Source organism: Juglans regia, chromosome 14 (genome assembly GCF_001411555.2).
Source record: "Juglans regia cultivar Chandler chromosome 14, Walnut 2.0, whole genome shotgun sequence".
Lineage (NCBI taxonomy): Eukaryota > Viridiplantae > Streptophyta > Magnoliopsida > Fagales > Juglandaceae > Juglans > Juglans regia.
In genome coordinates this window covers 6,189,506-6,204,317 of record NC_049914.1, presented here as the reverse complement: position 1 = coordinate 6,204,317, position 14,812 = coordinate 6,189,506, and the positions used below count along the sequence as shown (strand labels likewise).

Below are 14,812 nucleotides of genomic sequence, written 5' to 3'. Positions count from 1 at the left end.
CCTGAAATGGGTAGTTTTAGTTCTCAGATTGACACATACATGCATACATGACAGAAAGATTTTAAAAACCTCCTAGTCCTAACCCCAAAATGCATCAATAAAATAACAGCATTATGGCATCTATCTATTTAATTATGACACATTATTTATTTTCGTCATGCATGTTAAATAACTATAATTTTTTTTTTTTTATGGAAAGAAACGAAAGTTATCATGCATGTACTCAATAAAAATTTCAAAAGTTTGGAACACTTCATGTATCTTGATCTATTGATCTCTATAATTCTTCGACATTCTTTATTTTAATAAGCGAAGAAGGACGTACGTTATATAATATGTTAAGAAAATAAAAATATTACCTATTTAGGAGTTTATAAATTTTTACCTGCGCATGAATTGAATGGTGCCGCACGAAAATGGAAAACATTTGTTGCTAATTACCACGTGATACTAATTCCTCGAAAAACACTTCAAATCGTGATCTTCTCCTGCGTACAGAAAGCCATGCATGCATGCCTGTTATGAACTGATAGAACTGATCTCATTTGTCTCTTCTATGTCACTTCTATGTCAAACATTAATTTGCAGTAGTTTTCCAGCCCAACTTTCTGCATCCGATGCTAAGCATGCAGAACACAATAATAATATATAATTGCTCTGATAAATTCTTGTTTTGCCTAACTTTTTAGATCCAAATTTTCACCCCTTTATTTGGAGCTAGTCTCCCGGCCCATTAAAGAATTCATGTAAAACATAACTAAGAAAAGCAAAAAAATGATTTTTTTTTCATAATAATTTTATGATATAGAATATTTCAGTTTTTAGGGGAAGTCATTAGAAAAAATTTTATATATATACACGACTTAAATTTCTCAAATTTAAAGTTTTGTGGACGTGTTACGTACTTTCACAAAGGGTCTCTGACAACTTACAATAAAAAAGATAAGTGAGGCTCCGTGCTAGCTGAATCTTTTCGTCCCGATCATATGACATCATGCGCTCCTTATTGCATTTGGTTAGGTATGCTTTTAAGCTCTCATCTTCTCGTTGTTTGATAGTGAGGAGGTATGCAGGTGGTCACCTCCTTCTTTTATTAGCCTTGAATTGGATCATGAGCTATCTACCCAATTCCTCGAAACTGTCAATGGAGCTCAATTGTAGAGCTCCAAACCATCCTCTCACTACTCCTTTTAGGGTTAAGGGGAAAACTTGACATGCAATTTTCCATGAAAAATCATGGAGTGTCATGTGAACCTTATATAAATGTCTCTAAATGCTTGAGTGGATCATTAGGGGTTTGAGGGCTTTGAGTGGATCCTTATATAAGTACATTTCAACTTGTAGGGCTTTGAGCTTTGGCTAGAGAGGTATTGTCATTATTTCCATGTTATAAGGCAAATATATGCTATTGAGCATGTACTTGATCAACGGATGAGATGCAACTATCCTCTTAGTCATCTCCTCATATTTATTCATGAGATTGAGTAAATCATAGTGTATCTTTTTCTTTTCTTCGTCATCGAAGGTTGGTCTGCCTGAGTTTCGAGACTCTTCTTTGGTTTGTTCAATATGGCTTGGTGCGGTGTCCTCTACCAAATCGGCACTTCTTCGTTTTAGAGCCTCTTTCTCGCTTTGGAGGCTCTCCATCCCCAAAGCCATTTTCCTTAGTCGTTCCTCAATTTCTGCAAATAATATTCCCTCCATGCTATCGTTCGTTCATTCGCTTGTTGAAGTGGCTTCTTGATCACAGGTTGCTTGAGAACGCTTTGTTGCAGACAAACAAAAAGCACATTGAACTTTCAGAAAGATTCCACAAATGACACAAATTGTTGCGGAAGTACGAAACACGTCCATAACATGAAGCATGCACATTAATGCTCTCCAAAGATTTTGTATATAATTTAAATCATATTTTCAATGGTACATTTGCTTGAGTTAAATCTATGAACTTTTTGTTCTTGTGACTTTTTCATGAGATGCCTCTTAGTTTCTTAATTAGGCAATGAACTTATTTTTTCTCACTCACTTTTTTATCACTTTGTTAATGGTGCTCTTATAAAGTCTCAACTGAATAATTTAATCCAGCCAAAAATACTCAACCCCCAATAATATGTAATCTTGGCTTCGTCCTTCAGTTTTGTGAACGATATCTTTCTGGGCCATAAATACAAAAATAACACATAATAAAGTATATTTTGAACCTTCAAAATATCAAGGGTTTTGCAATTTGCATCCAAAACTATCAAAACTAACACCTAGTACTAGCCTTGTGCAAATTAAATACCCGCTGAGCCGCACAACCCGATTGGGTCGAACCCGTTAAAGTCGGGTTGGTATTTTTTTGCCCTCTCATCTTATGGCATATTTCTCATGTGTGACTTTAGTGATATTAGAACATAATATACTTACAAGGCCTGAATACAGTTATTGTTTGCAAACAAGAATATTTTATGTGTCTAAGTAGTAAATTTTAAAATGACACTAGTATATCATGGGGAATATATTGTTGTTAGTTAATTTCAATATATTGAGTTTGTTGTCTAAACAAGATATGGATCCTTTGTGAGTAACAGGCTAGAAACAAGTTTATTCAAGGTGCAGTCCTTAGGCAAATGTTCTGTTGTTCTGCTGTAAATGTTCTGTTATTTGAGATGGGTGTAGTAGTTTATAAATTTTCTGCTGTATACTGATGCTCAATTGTTACTTTCTTGAAGAATCTAGAATTGGGCCAACTGTAGTACGAATCGATCTTTTGGAAAACTCAGCGAAACCTACAGGTATTTCCCTCTGTAGGTGTAACATACATAGAAAAAAATGTAGATTTCTATTTATTGATTTCAAACACATATCACGTTATTTATTATATTTGGAGTTAAATGTAATGCCAATAGCAGTAGATGATTATTTGTACAGTTTGGAATTTCCTGCTTAGGTTAATAGAGATTGACCATACACTAATATTTGACATTGGTGTTTCCAATTTTACAGCTCAATTAAATAGAATAGTTTTCATCTAAAGTTAAAATTGGTGAAGACATATATCTAACTTACAGCTACAGTAATGAACCAAGTCTCCATGCATGCATGCAGCTTTTATTGCAAGAATGCTCCATCTTGAAATGTGTTTTAGAATTACTAAACTAGATGTATTTGCTTACAAGTTGTTTTAATTAACTTCTGGGAACTCTTGTTGTCCATGTAAATGCTCTACAACTTGGGCTATGAACTTTATGTTTGTATATACATGTTGGTGAATATAATGATACCTTTAATATCAATATGTATGTTCGTTGAAGTAAACTTGGTCTGGACTTTGGGGATATGAAGTGATTGCAGGTTATAAGAGATGAGAAGTTCTATATAGAAGCTGTTACATGGCATAATAATTGGCATATAGGTCTAACAAAAATGAATAATGATTATGATTATTTGTGCATTTGATCAAAGTAATACTTGGAAATTAGTTTATGGCAGACCATGAAGACCTCATAATTAATGGGTCAAATTGGTTTATGCTCAGCCAAGCATTTTACCCACTAATAATGACAACTGTAATAAAACTATTTGTACATTACTGATTCACGACAAATACTTCCTTCCCAAGACTATTTGTACATGCCTAATAGCTAATCTCGACAACATTAGATGTTCCAAGAAATACTTTTTCCTGGCTTCTTTACCATGTAGGAAAAAATATTTCTACTAACCATATATGTACATGGTAAAATAAAATTTCCCACCATAATGAGTGTAAGAAAAAACTTTTTCTGGCTTCTTTAGCATGTAGGAAGAAGTAATTTTACTAACCATGTATGTAAATGACAAAAAATAATTTCCCACCATAATGAGTGTAAGAAATGATTTTTTCTAACAATTGTGTTTCTCGCAATAAAGTATTTCTGTCGAAATATATATGTAGCAAGTAATTAATTCTTGTGATTTTCATGTGGGAAAAAAGTTTTACCCACGGAAATAGTTTCCTAGAAAAGTTTTTCCGGTACATAAGGTAAGATAATTTCCTACCAACATTAAAAGTCAGAAATAATTATTTCTGGCTAATAGTTTAGTCAGAAAATACTTTTTTCTGCGGGCCAAAGGTGCCTTGAATCAATACTTTTTCCTATAGAAAATATATGTATTTCTCATGATCACCTACTGCCCAAAATAATAGTAATTCTCATGAGAAGTAAGCTTGCAGCTGAAAGCACTATCTATTGCCAGGTTATTCCGGGGAGTTAGCTACGGGAAGATGTGGCAAGAAAATATCAATTCTGCCACAAATAGATACTAATTGCAATGAAATTTCTCACAGGAAAAAGCACTATTTATTGTAGTGTGTCGATTTCGAGATCCATCCAATATATCCGACAAATATCGGACGACATTTGAACCTGAAACCCATTGTAGTGAAAAAGAGAAGTCTTCTCCCCACTGCGAAAACCCTAAAGGTGCGCTCTCTCTCTCTCTCTCTCTCTCTCTCTCTCTCTCTCTCAACAATTTCAATGGTAATAATAATGGATTTTTTTTTCCTCAATATCTGCTTCTACTCCTACTCATCTTTTTGTTGCTTCCTCTAGGCATGCGCCAGCTAGGGTGTCCGCTTCTTCTTCTTCTTCTTCCATGAAGCTTCCTCCTCTCTCTCATCTCGTCTTTTGTAGTTTTACCCCAAAAAAAAGTAGTATCTAAAATCCTCTCCAACCTCCATACCTCTCTCTTCCTTTCTCTCCTGCAAAACTCAAACTCATTGACCCAATCTCAATCTCCTTTCGAAAATGTTGAAGCTTTTGGAGAGAGATGAAGGCAGATTCAATAGACTTGGTTTGGAGGAGTTGTTGATGATGGTTTCTGAAGTGAGTTCTGGATCTTGCAGGTAAGCAGTTACGACCATTTGGTCACTCCTCTTCTTGTACACAACTACCACAATTAGAGCTGGAGATGCTCTGTTTCTTCAACACGGTTGTTTCTTTGAAGTGAGCTTCGTCGGCATTAGGTACGTCGATGGAATGAGAAATAACGTCTAAGAGAGGGGAAGAGAAAGAAGGTGTTCTTCTTCTATGGGGGAATGAGTATTCTCATAGCGATTTCTCCATTCCATATATATTTGCGATGTGTACAACAACGATTTTCAATTCAAAGGAAAAGTTATTATTTAAAGAGAAAACAGAGAGGAGAGGAATAGGGGAGGAGCAAAGGACTAAGAAAGGAGAGGACAAGACTGAGGTATTATTTTATCTGTCTTGTTGGGAGATTGTAAAGGACGATGTGGTGGCGGCTGTGGGGGAATTCTTTTATGGAAAGGAGTTACCCAGATTTTATTCTTCGTCTTTTATTGTGCTAATCCCTCTAAAGTGTAGGAGCTGAAGACCTTTGATAAATTTTGACCTATCAATTTATGTTCCATGGCTTATAAGATTTTTTTCTAAAGCTTTAGTCAGGCGGATGATGTCACTTCTCCATCGACTTATCTCTCATGAACAAGGTGCTTTCATTCTGGGAATGAGTATCTTCGAGAATATTACTCTAGCTCAGAAGATGGTGAAATCGATCAATAAGAAGGCTATAGGTGGAAATGTCTTGTTGAAGATTGATATGGTTAAAGTCTATGATCGGGTGGACTAGAATTTTTTATTAGCTGTTTTGACGAGCTTTGGATTCTCAGAAAAAATTTGTGGTTTGATTAAGGTTTGCATTCAGTCTCCGTGGTTTTCTATTATGATGAATGGGGACGTATAAGAGTTTTTTTCAACCCGTGCGAGGTTTGAGGCAAGGTAACCCCTTATCTCCGTATTTGTTTATTATTATGGAGGAGGTGCTTTCTCGTTTATTGAAGGAGTTTGAGCAGGGCAGAATTGGGAGCTTCTCCCATCCTCAGGGGGCTCCATTAATTTCATATTTGTTATATGCTAATGATTTATTGATTTTCACTAGTGGTGAGAAAAAGTCTTTGAAGGTGCTCCTAGAAACATTAAACAAATACGAGTCATGGTCGGGGCAAAAAATAAGCAAAGAGAAGTCGGCATTATTTTCTTCGACTCACAAGTTTTGTTGAAGGAAGATTTCCAGTTTGTTATCTTGGTGCACCTCTGGTTGTTGAGAGATTGAATGCGAGGATGGTCAAGCCACTAGTCATGAAGTTTCAGCACATAGTTGCTGGTTGGAAATTCAAGTTGCTCTCTCAGGGTGGGAGGTTGGTCCTTATTAAACATGTTTTAGCAAGCTTGCCTACTCATTTGCTTGCAGTGGTACATATGCCGAAGCTTGTCTTGAAGAAACTGAATTCGATTTTAGCTTCCTTTTTTGGGGGGGAAGAACATGGCAGGAATAGGAGGAAATTGAGGTCGTGGTCGAAATTGTGCAGGCCAACGATGGAAGGGGGGATTGGTGTGAGAGATTTTGCAGAGGTTCAAAGGGCATTGCATATGAAGTTTGATTGGTGGTTACTATCATTAGATAATTTGTGGACTCGATTTTTTAAAGCAGGGCATTGCATATGAAGTTTGATTGGTGGTTACTATCATTAGATAATTTGTGGACTCGATTTTTTAAAGCTAAGTATTTAAAGGGGAAGCATTTTCTGGAAACAGACATGAGGAATTCGGATTCGATGTTTTGGAAATCCATTGGTAAGGTGATACCAGAGGTGATGGAAAATATGTCGATCAAAGTAAGAGATGGAGTTGTTTCCTTTTGGTTTGATTGTTGGTTGGGGATGGGGTTCTTGTGGCCTACGTGCCTAATATTACTCAGCCAAGGTTGGAGGTGAAAGAGTGTGGGGTGGCTGATCAATAGGATCAGGAGCTGCTGGATTCACTAGTGGCCTCAAGTGTGGTAGACGACATTATGAGAGAAATTCCAGGGAGAAGATCGGGAAATGATATTCTGGTTTGGCACCCTTGTGTGGATGGGAATTTCTCGACAAAAAACGGCTTGGGAGGTTACGAGGATTAAGCAGTCACAGGTGGAAGGCTTTGAATGGATATGGTGTAATCTTATTCCACAAAAGATGTCAGTGTGTATGTGGAATGCAAGATTTAATTGTCTACCTGTTGAGGAGAGGGTACAATCAATGGGTGTTTCGTTGGCCTCAAGGTGTGTTTGTTGTTCTAGCAGATGGGTGGAGGATCGAGAACACATTTTATGTAAAGGGATTGTGGCGTCTAAAGTGTGGCGTCGTGCGGCTTGCTTGCTGGGCGTTCCGTACATGGCTTTCGAAAACTGGTGGTCGAGATGCAGATGTTGGTTCTGTTGTGCAAGGAAGTCGACACAACGTGGTGTTCTAATTGGGATCATGCCAATGCTGATTTCTTGGAGACTCTGGAAGTGGAGGTGTGACGCGCGTATGCAAGGACGGCAGTATTCTTTGGAGACGATTTGGTGTTCAATCAAATTTTGGTTGCAGGTCTTTTCGTCCAAGCTACTGAAGGTAAGAGCTTTATCTAATATAGATCGTAGTATTCTTTCTGAATTGGGAATTCTCGTGAGGGAGGTGGTAGTAAAGAGGCCGAAAATAGTTTCGTGGTGTAAACCACAGGAAGGGTAGGTGAAATAAAATGTGGATGGATCATGTAGGGGAAATCCAAGTAGTTGTGGAGGGAGTGGGGTTATAAGGGATGATAGAGGAAGATTTTTGGCAGCCTTCTCTACTAAATTTGGCTTTGGAACAAATAACGAAGCGGAGCTAAGGGCGCTCAATTGTGGTTTAGTCCTTTGTAAGGAGTTGGGATTCCAGAATATTGTGATTGAAAATGATTCAGCGCTGGTGGTTAATTGGCTTAGGAAAAAAGAGTGCACAGTGTGGTATCTATGGGACTTTTGGGATGAAGTTATGCAGGGGCTGAATGGTATTCAATAAATGGTGACACACCAATTTAGGGAGGGGAATAAAGTTGCTGATTTCCTCTCTAGGCAAGGCAAGGAGCGGATGGATTGTATTTATATAAATTCTGTTGAATTGCCTCGTCGTGCTCGAGGTTCGCTTCAATTGGATTTTCTAGGATTGCCTAGTCTTAGGATGTGAGTAGTTTGTAGTTGTTTAAGGGTTATTGTGGTGTCCTGGTGTATTGGTTTATTTGTTGGTTTGTTATTCCTTGGTCATAAGATTGAGTTTGGTTGGACTTGTAACCACGATTTCCCTCTACCATAAGTGAGGATTTATTAATAAATGCTGGGAGGGGTCACTCTTGGATATGTGACCCTGACTCTTAACTAAAAAGAAAAGAAAAAAAAAAGACTGAAGTATTAGTTTAGTTTAAGGTGTCTGAGTTCTTGCTTAGATTAGCTAAATCTTGAAACCATGGAATCTTATCTGCAATTACTTCTATATTTGGTTATGGGGGTTTTTCGGTTCCAATCATCCTTGAAACCGTCATTTTTTTAGTTTTTAATGGTTAATTGATGGGATTCAATGAGATGAATGTTTGAACTTTTCCTTTAGTATTTTTTTTATGGTTTTTTTTTTTCATCAAATCAATATTATGTTGATGCTGATTGTGATGTTGATGAAGTTTTTTAGTATAATGAGAGTTTGGTGGCTGCATTAGTGTTTGTTGAATCTTTGATCTTTTTTATTTACTAAAAATAAATATGAAAAAAAATCGACAAATTTCAACCCGACCTAGATGGACCAGATCGGGTAGTGTCAATTTCGGACTGGCTAGCCATTGGGCTTGGCTGGGCCGGGTCCAAAATAGCCTTGGGCGGGCTGGGTTGCAGGCCTACCTAGTACTACTTTGTTTTAAGAACTTAATTTTTTTAGAAGTTTCTTTAATTACTACTCAATATTGAAGGACAACATGAATGGAAACATGCCATAAATAATCCTTATGGATATCCAAGCTCTATACAGATGGCCGGTGCATGTATTCTGAAGCTAATACATGTGGGACTCGTACATATATGCTTCTTGGATTGATCATCATGTATGATGAGTAGCTCTGTCTCTAAGTACTAGTATTTAACATATGTGTAAAATCTAGACTATTGTACATGTTCTAGCCCTCTTGATAATGCTGCACCACCAAAACTGAAAACTGAAAATCTGAAGTCGCTAGCATGTCTCCAAGTATTCCAAGCTCGGGGCATTCACTCCATTCTGTAAGCCCTAATGTTGCTGCACACTCTGGTACATGGTGGCTGCCAAGTATAACTAAATCGAAAGAGTCCTCCATCACCCGGATAATATGCGTTGTATCTGCACCATCTTTCACCCTCACCTCTTTATAAGTAATTTTATCCAAGCCCACTATCCTAGCCCTCAAATCGCTCATCATCCGCGTAGTACTGTCCGGATTTGTCCTACTTCCGTATGGGTGGAATTTCTCTGGTCTGAACCAAACCACCGTGAGGCTGACACTGGGGTGCTGAGCCATGCGCATGCTATACTCTAGTGCCTCTCCGTCGTCGGCACCGCCTAAAAAGAGCATTGCAATTCGATACGATGACGTAACTGTTAGAACTGATCGCCCGCCATGGCTTCGGTCGACAAGAACTCCCACAGAGCAAGGGGACTTTCGAATGACTTGTCTATTTATGATCCTAATGAAAGGAAAGGCAGCTTCAACTGTGCCATCCAGTTCCCATTTTTTGTGGAACGGAACGATTATAATGCTTGTTTTCTCCTCCAGTGCAAGAGTGCAGATGTCATCATGCATGCTTGAATATGGTGCGATTGCAGTGAAGTGCTGTACAGCTACACGACCATGGCTGTACCGCTCATATTGATTGAAGGCATTAGCAACGTGTTCCGAACAAGCTAGTTTAGAAGATGAGTGGTTGGGTTGCTCCCTGTGTCGTATAAGGACGGATGCCGCCCTGCCGGTAAGCTCCATGAGCTGGAGGACGGAGACGGAAATGATGTTATCTTTCGTCGGGTTGGAAGCTTCAATAAGGTTGATAATTGGGAATACGTTGTCTTCATTATGGATACAGACAAGTACTCGGAGACATTGATGTTGCCTGGAGTTTGACATTATTGTTATCCTTTTCTGGCTCATGTATCTCTTTGAAGGGTCATAGAGATAACGGATTATGGGTGTGGCAAAACCCGTCATGATCACCATGGTGATTATTAAAGTCGTAAATGTTTTTCGGTCCACGAACTGTAAACAAACAAACAAACAGGAATATCATTATCGCAATTAAATCTGATCCAAAACCAAGCAAATTCATGACCTTCAGTCATCGTTTTTTCTTTCCCATGCAGGATGCATTTATCATATATATAGGATTGTGATTAACTGAACGCCGCTTTCTTAAGAGAAAAATTAATTGTCTTTCAGTTTGATGATTTTGAAAAGCAATATTTCTATTTGCAAGCCGGTGTGGAGGATAGATGGGGAGAGTGTGTATCTTTGACATCGTGTTGTAAATATAATTTTTCTTTTGGAAAGTAAGAATATAAAGAGATCACGTACGTATATACTCAAGTTAATTAATAGACTCTATAGCTAGTGTTACCTTGGTGTCCTTCCATAGAGAATATATAGCGAGCTCTATAACGCCTTTACAACACATGATGAGAGCCAGAGATAATGAGTCCTGGAAGGGGATCTCAAAGTAAATGGATGACAAAATGGTGCCAGTGAACTTTCCAATATAACCAGCAAGAATGATGATCACCATGCCTGCTGAGGATCTATCTAAGGCACTGATCTCTGTCCTAAACCCACTAATAGTACAGTAGACTGGAAGCAGTGTGCCAGAACAGATAGTACCAAGCTTTTGTAATAGAAGTGCACCTAATGGTGGCTCTCCAGGTAAAGACAACCCAAACAAGAACGAACTAAAGCCAGCATGTTGCCCAACATACTCTGCAATGAACCCATTCCCCAGAAGTATACAAAGGATCGCTACAAAATGACTTTCCTTAATGGGTCTTCCAGATGGGGTTAGATTAACAATCCATATCACCAGAGGTCGCAGTAGGAAGATAAGGATACAGTAATAACCGAGCATCATGGCTACTGTCAACATAGGTTTGAACGTGGAGGATTGCAGGGCATTAACGACGTAAGCGAGAAAGAATGCAGTACACCAACCACACACATCGCTGACCATGGAAGTTGAGGAAGCCAAGCGGCCAATTTCTGAGTTGAGAATGTTGAGCTCATTAAGCAAGCTGGTGGTGACAATGAAAGAAGTCACGGAATTCATGGCCACCATGATTGAAACCTCCGGTCCTACTTCCTGCTTAAAAGACGTAATAAGTAGTACGAGCTTGATGGCCAACCCTCCAAATGCCAAGGCTGCCAAAAAACCTGTAATACCTATTGCCATGGCCTTTTTTCCAATTCTCTTCAGAAGGCTGATATCTATCTGCACTCCTAATACAAAAAGGTGAAGCATGAATCCCAACTCTGCAAATGTTGAAAGTAGCAATCTGCATCCCGGAGGAAACATTGTCTCTGCATATGTCGGGGATCGAGCTAGTAATGAGGGACCCATGATTATACCACCCTGGTGATCATGATTTTTGTTTTTTTATCAGTATCTGTATAACATATAATAAGTTGCTCCAGCCCTAACACTGAAATAAAATCATTATCTGGTGTAAATGAGGGGATGGTAATTCTCTTTTGGACTCAGATGGAGGTTCCTTTTATACAAGTTAATGCATATAAATGCAACAAAACCATTTAGGAAAATGCTAATACCAGAACCAAAGATGGGGAAAAGAAAAGAAAAGAAAATCGTTTGAATAAGGATGCCCAAACTCATGATCCTCCTAGAGGGCTAGCTACTTTAGATAATATCAAGTAGAAATGGAGTTGCAACATAGTATTTGAGCATGGGAAAGATCCTGATGATCATATAGATCACGTGTAATATTATATATATATATATATATATGTGAAGGAGCTTACTACAATTTGCGAGATGATCATAGTTTGGCGAAGAGGTCTCAGCAAGAGGTAGGTGGACCAGGTGATAAAGAAGATGAGAGCGAACTGCATCAACAGAAGCGGAGTGGAGTAGTTGAAAGGATTATTCCCTAGCAATAAGCCCCTGGAGTCAACCATGTGGGTGTGTTGACACACCAGTGTCTCGCCCAGGACTACTCCGAAGGTCCTCTCTGGGCCATTTGAATTCGACATAGCCACCTGAAACAAGATCTTGAGCGATCGTACGTAGTAGTTCAATACAAGGACGTACAAATTATATTAGCTGAGCAATGGAAGATATTAGATCAGAAACCTATTGACGAGAGAGAGAGAGGGGGGGAGGAGGGGAGGAGCGAGAGAGAGAGAGAGAGAGAGAGAGAGAGAGAGAGAGAAGGAGGGAGGGGGAGATGGACGAGAAACTTGGAAGTTTAGCGGTTGACGTACGAACGAAAATTCGTTAACCATTGTCCGTTGAGTTGGTCTATGAAAAGGAAGTAGTTAGGCAAGGGTCTTGGAGAGATTAGTAAGCCACGTGTCTGGTTTGCATTAGCTATGAAAGTAAGAAGGAATAACAAGCCAGCATGCATGTTATTTTTTAAGAAAAGAGTCATAGCTTACAAATTTTACCATTCATGCTTGCTAGTATCAATCAAAAGATTAAATTATAAAATTCGTGTGCCTAACATATATTTATTAGGGTAATAGCACTGACAGCTGGGAGGCAAAACCCATCCTTTTTATTTTTTTTATTTTTTCTTTTTATATTTTTTTAATATATTTAAACATTTTTAAAAAATAAAAAAAATATATCAATACACTAATAATCACTTCCTTAATCAATAAGTAAAAAAAAAATTAAATACATGAACGGTCAAAATGAAAGTAAAAATTGAAAGGACAAAGTAGCATTATTCTATATATTATATATATATATATATCAGTGATGATGCAATCTCAATCTAAAGTTGGGTTGTCACATGATGTCTTGAATTGTGATAAACTTGCCATTTAAACTTGCATGTAATATTATTTTTAGACAAAATATTATTTTTTCGTCTTTAGAGAAGGTCATATACAATTTTCAATGATGTATTCTTTCCATGCATATTTGAGATTATATATAGTACTAATTAAATAATTGAATATACTAATCTCTTCTCCCATGTGGCCTCTCTTCTCTTTCTCCCTAGCTAGGACCCTATCCTTTTAAAAGCCATCAAAACATGAGATGTCAATGACCCTGATAAGGAACATGAGAGGCCTATAGTCTTTGTTCGTTTTGTTCAACTTTGAGACCATGGGACATTGTTGTAATACTTGCTCCCTCTCTCAGTTTCAAGATTCCAAGGTTGCAGTCAGCTGCATTGCAACAAAAGAATCGGATTAAGTTAACATCTTTACTACCTCACATGCAATCTAATCATCTGAAAAACCGTTTAGTGCCACTGTTTTCTTGCATTCTATCATGTTTACACATCAAAACAACCCACTAAACTATATATGTATAAAATTTGCAAATCTAGAAGAAGACATGATGACAAGAAATGGGTAAAAAAATGAATGAATCTTCCTCAACGGACATTCCTATTTGCAGGTGTAACAAATTATAAAAATAAAAAAAAAAAAAACAGAAAATAATACCCAATAAAATTTAGAGAAAATTGCAGCCAAAGCCAGATTGTTATCCATCACCCCAGCCCATTCTCTCTTAATGATCTGAAAAGGTTCAGACTTTAAACAAAAAATAATAATATTCCTTCTCTTAATTTTTATCATTTTTTCATCATTTTATGAATTTACGTTAGATAATTAGAGACTATCGTTGTGGCATTAGATGTTATTTCTGACATAACTTATGGTACTTCACACTTCTCTGACCCGGGCAAGAGTACCCTCTGGCACTCTGCCACCTCTATATTGTAATGACACTTGAGAAAGGGTATCTCGTCGATCAAACAAGTTGCTTCAGTCTCAATCAATTTCAGAGTCAAATGAAACTCGATCGGCCCTTCCACATCCATCTTCATCGCCACAACACCTATCTCCAAACCGTTCTCTTGAGCCAATTCGCAAAATCGAACCCCTGAATCTTGTCCACATTGCCCATGTAAGGGCACTGGTCATCAAAACTTCGATCTACAATATAATAGTTTAAAATGGTTCAACATCTTTAACATGTACAGCAACAAAGTCATCCTATTTAAAGATTTTTCATTCCAGCTGATCGATACACCCTCTTTCCTTCTCGATTTATTGAAAATATAACTAAAAATAATAATTTAGAGAGATTTTATTTACATTCTTGAGTGAAAAACTGCTAGTACAATCTCATTAATAAATAGAGATAAAAGAAAAAAAAATTATCATTTTAAAAAAAATATTATTACAATTTTAATTTTTTTTTTAAATATAACTGTTGGGTTTGCATGAGTAGTTCTCAAATAGAGATTATATGTAGATTAACTCAATAATTTAATTAGAATAAATAAAATAATTGTTATTAGATATAAAATTATTATAAAAATGCATGCAATAAGTTTTTAAATTTTTTTAATAGATTAAAAAATAAAATATAACCAGTAAATTTATAAAATATCATGAAAATAAATTAGATAAAAAAATAAAACATAAATAATATTTTATTATATTTATAATTTAGATAAATAAGTTAAGGAGTAATTCTACGTATAATCATAAATTATGTAAATATTACATAATTGTTTTGAAAAAAAAATTAATTTATTATTAAAAAATTAATTTTTATATAAATTTTATATTTTATACATATTTTTTAAAACGATTATATAAGGCTTATAAATTTACGATTATAAATATTTTTTTAAAATGATATGGAATTAATTATAATAATGCTCTGCTCGTCGAGCTCTGCACCGATCGGATCCTCCAAGCTCCTCTCCCACGTTTTTCTACAA

At 36.9% G+C, this 14,812-nt stretch overlaps 1 protein-coding gene across 1 annotated transcript; it reads right to left on the bottom strand.

Moving 5' to 3' along the window:
• Window positions 1-8,990: 8,990 nt before the first annotated feature.
• LOC108996908 (cation/H(+) antiporter 14-like) lies at window positions 8,991-12,092 on the bottom strand. The gene is made up of 3 exons (XM_018972950.2): window positions 11,862-12,092; window positions 10,456-11,454; window positions 8,991-10,097 (listed from the first exon to the last, which is right to left on the bottom strand). The coding sequence occupies exons 1-3, from the start codon at window positions 12,090-12,092 to the stop codon at window positions 8,991-8,993; spliced, it is 2,337 nt and encodes a 778-aa protein (XP_018828495.1).
• Window positions 12,093-14,812: the final 2,720 nt, after the last annotated feature.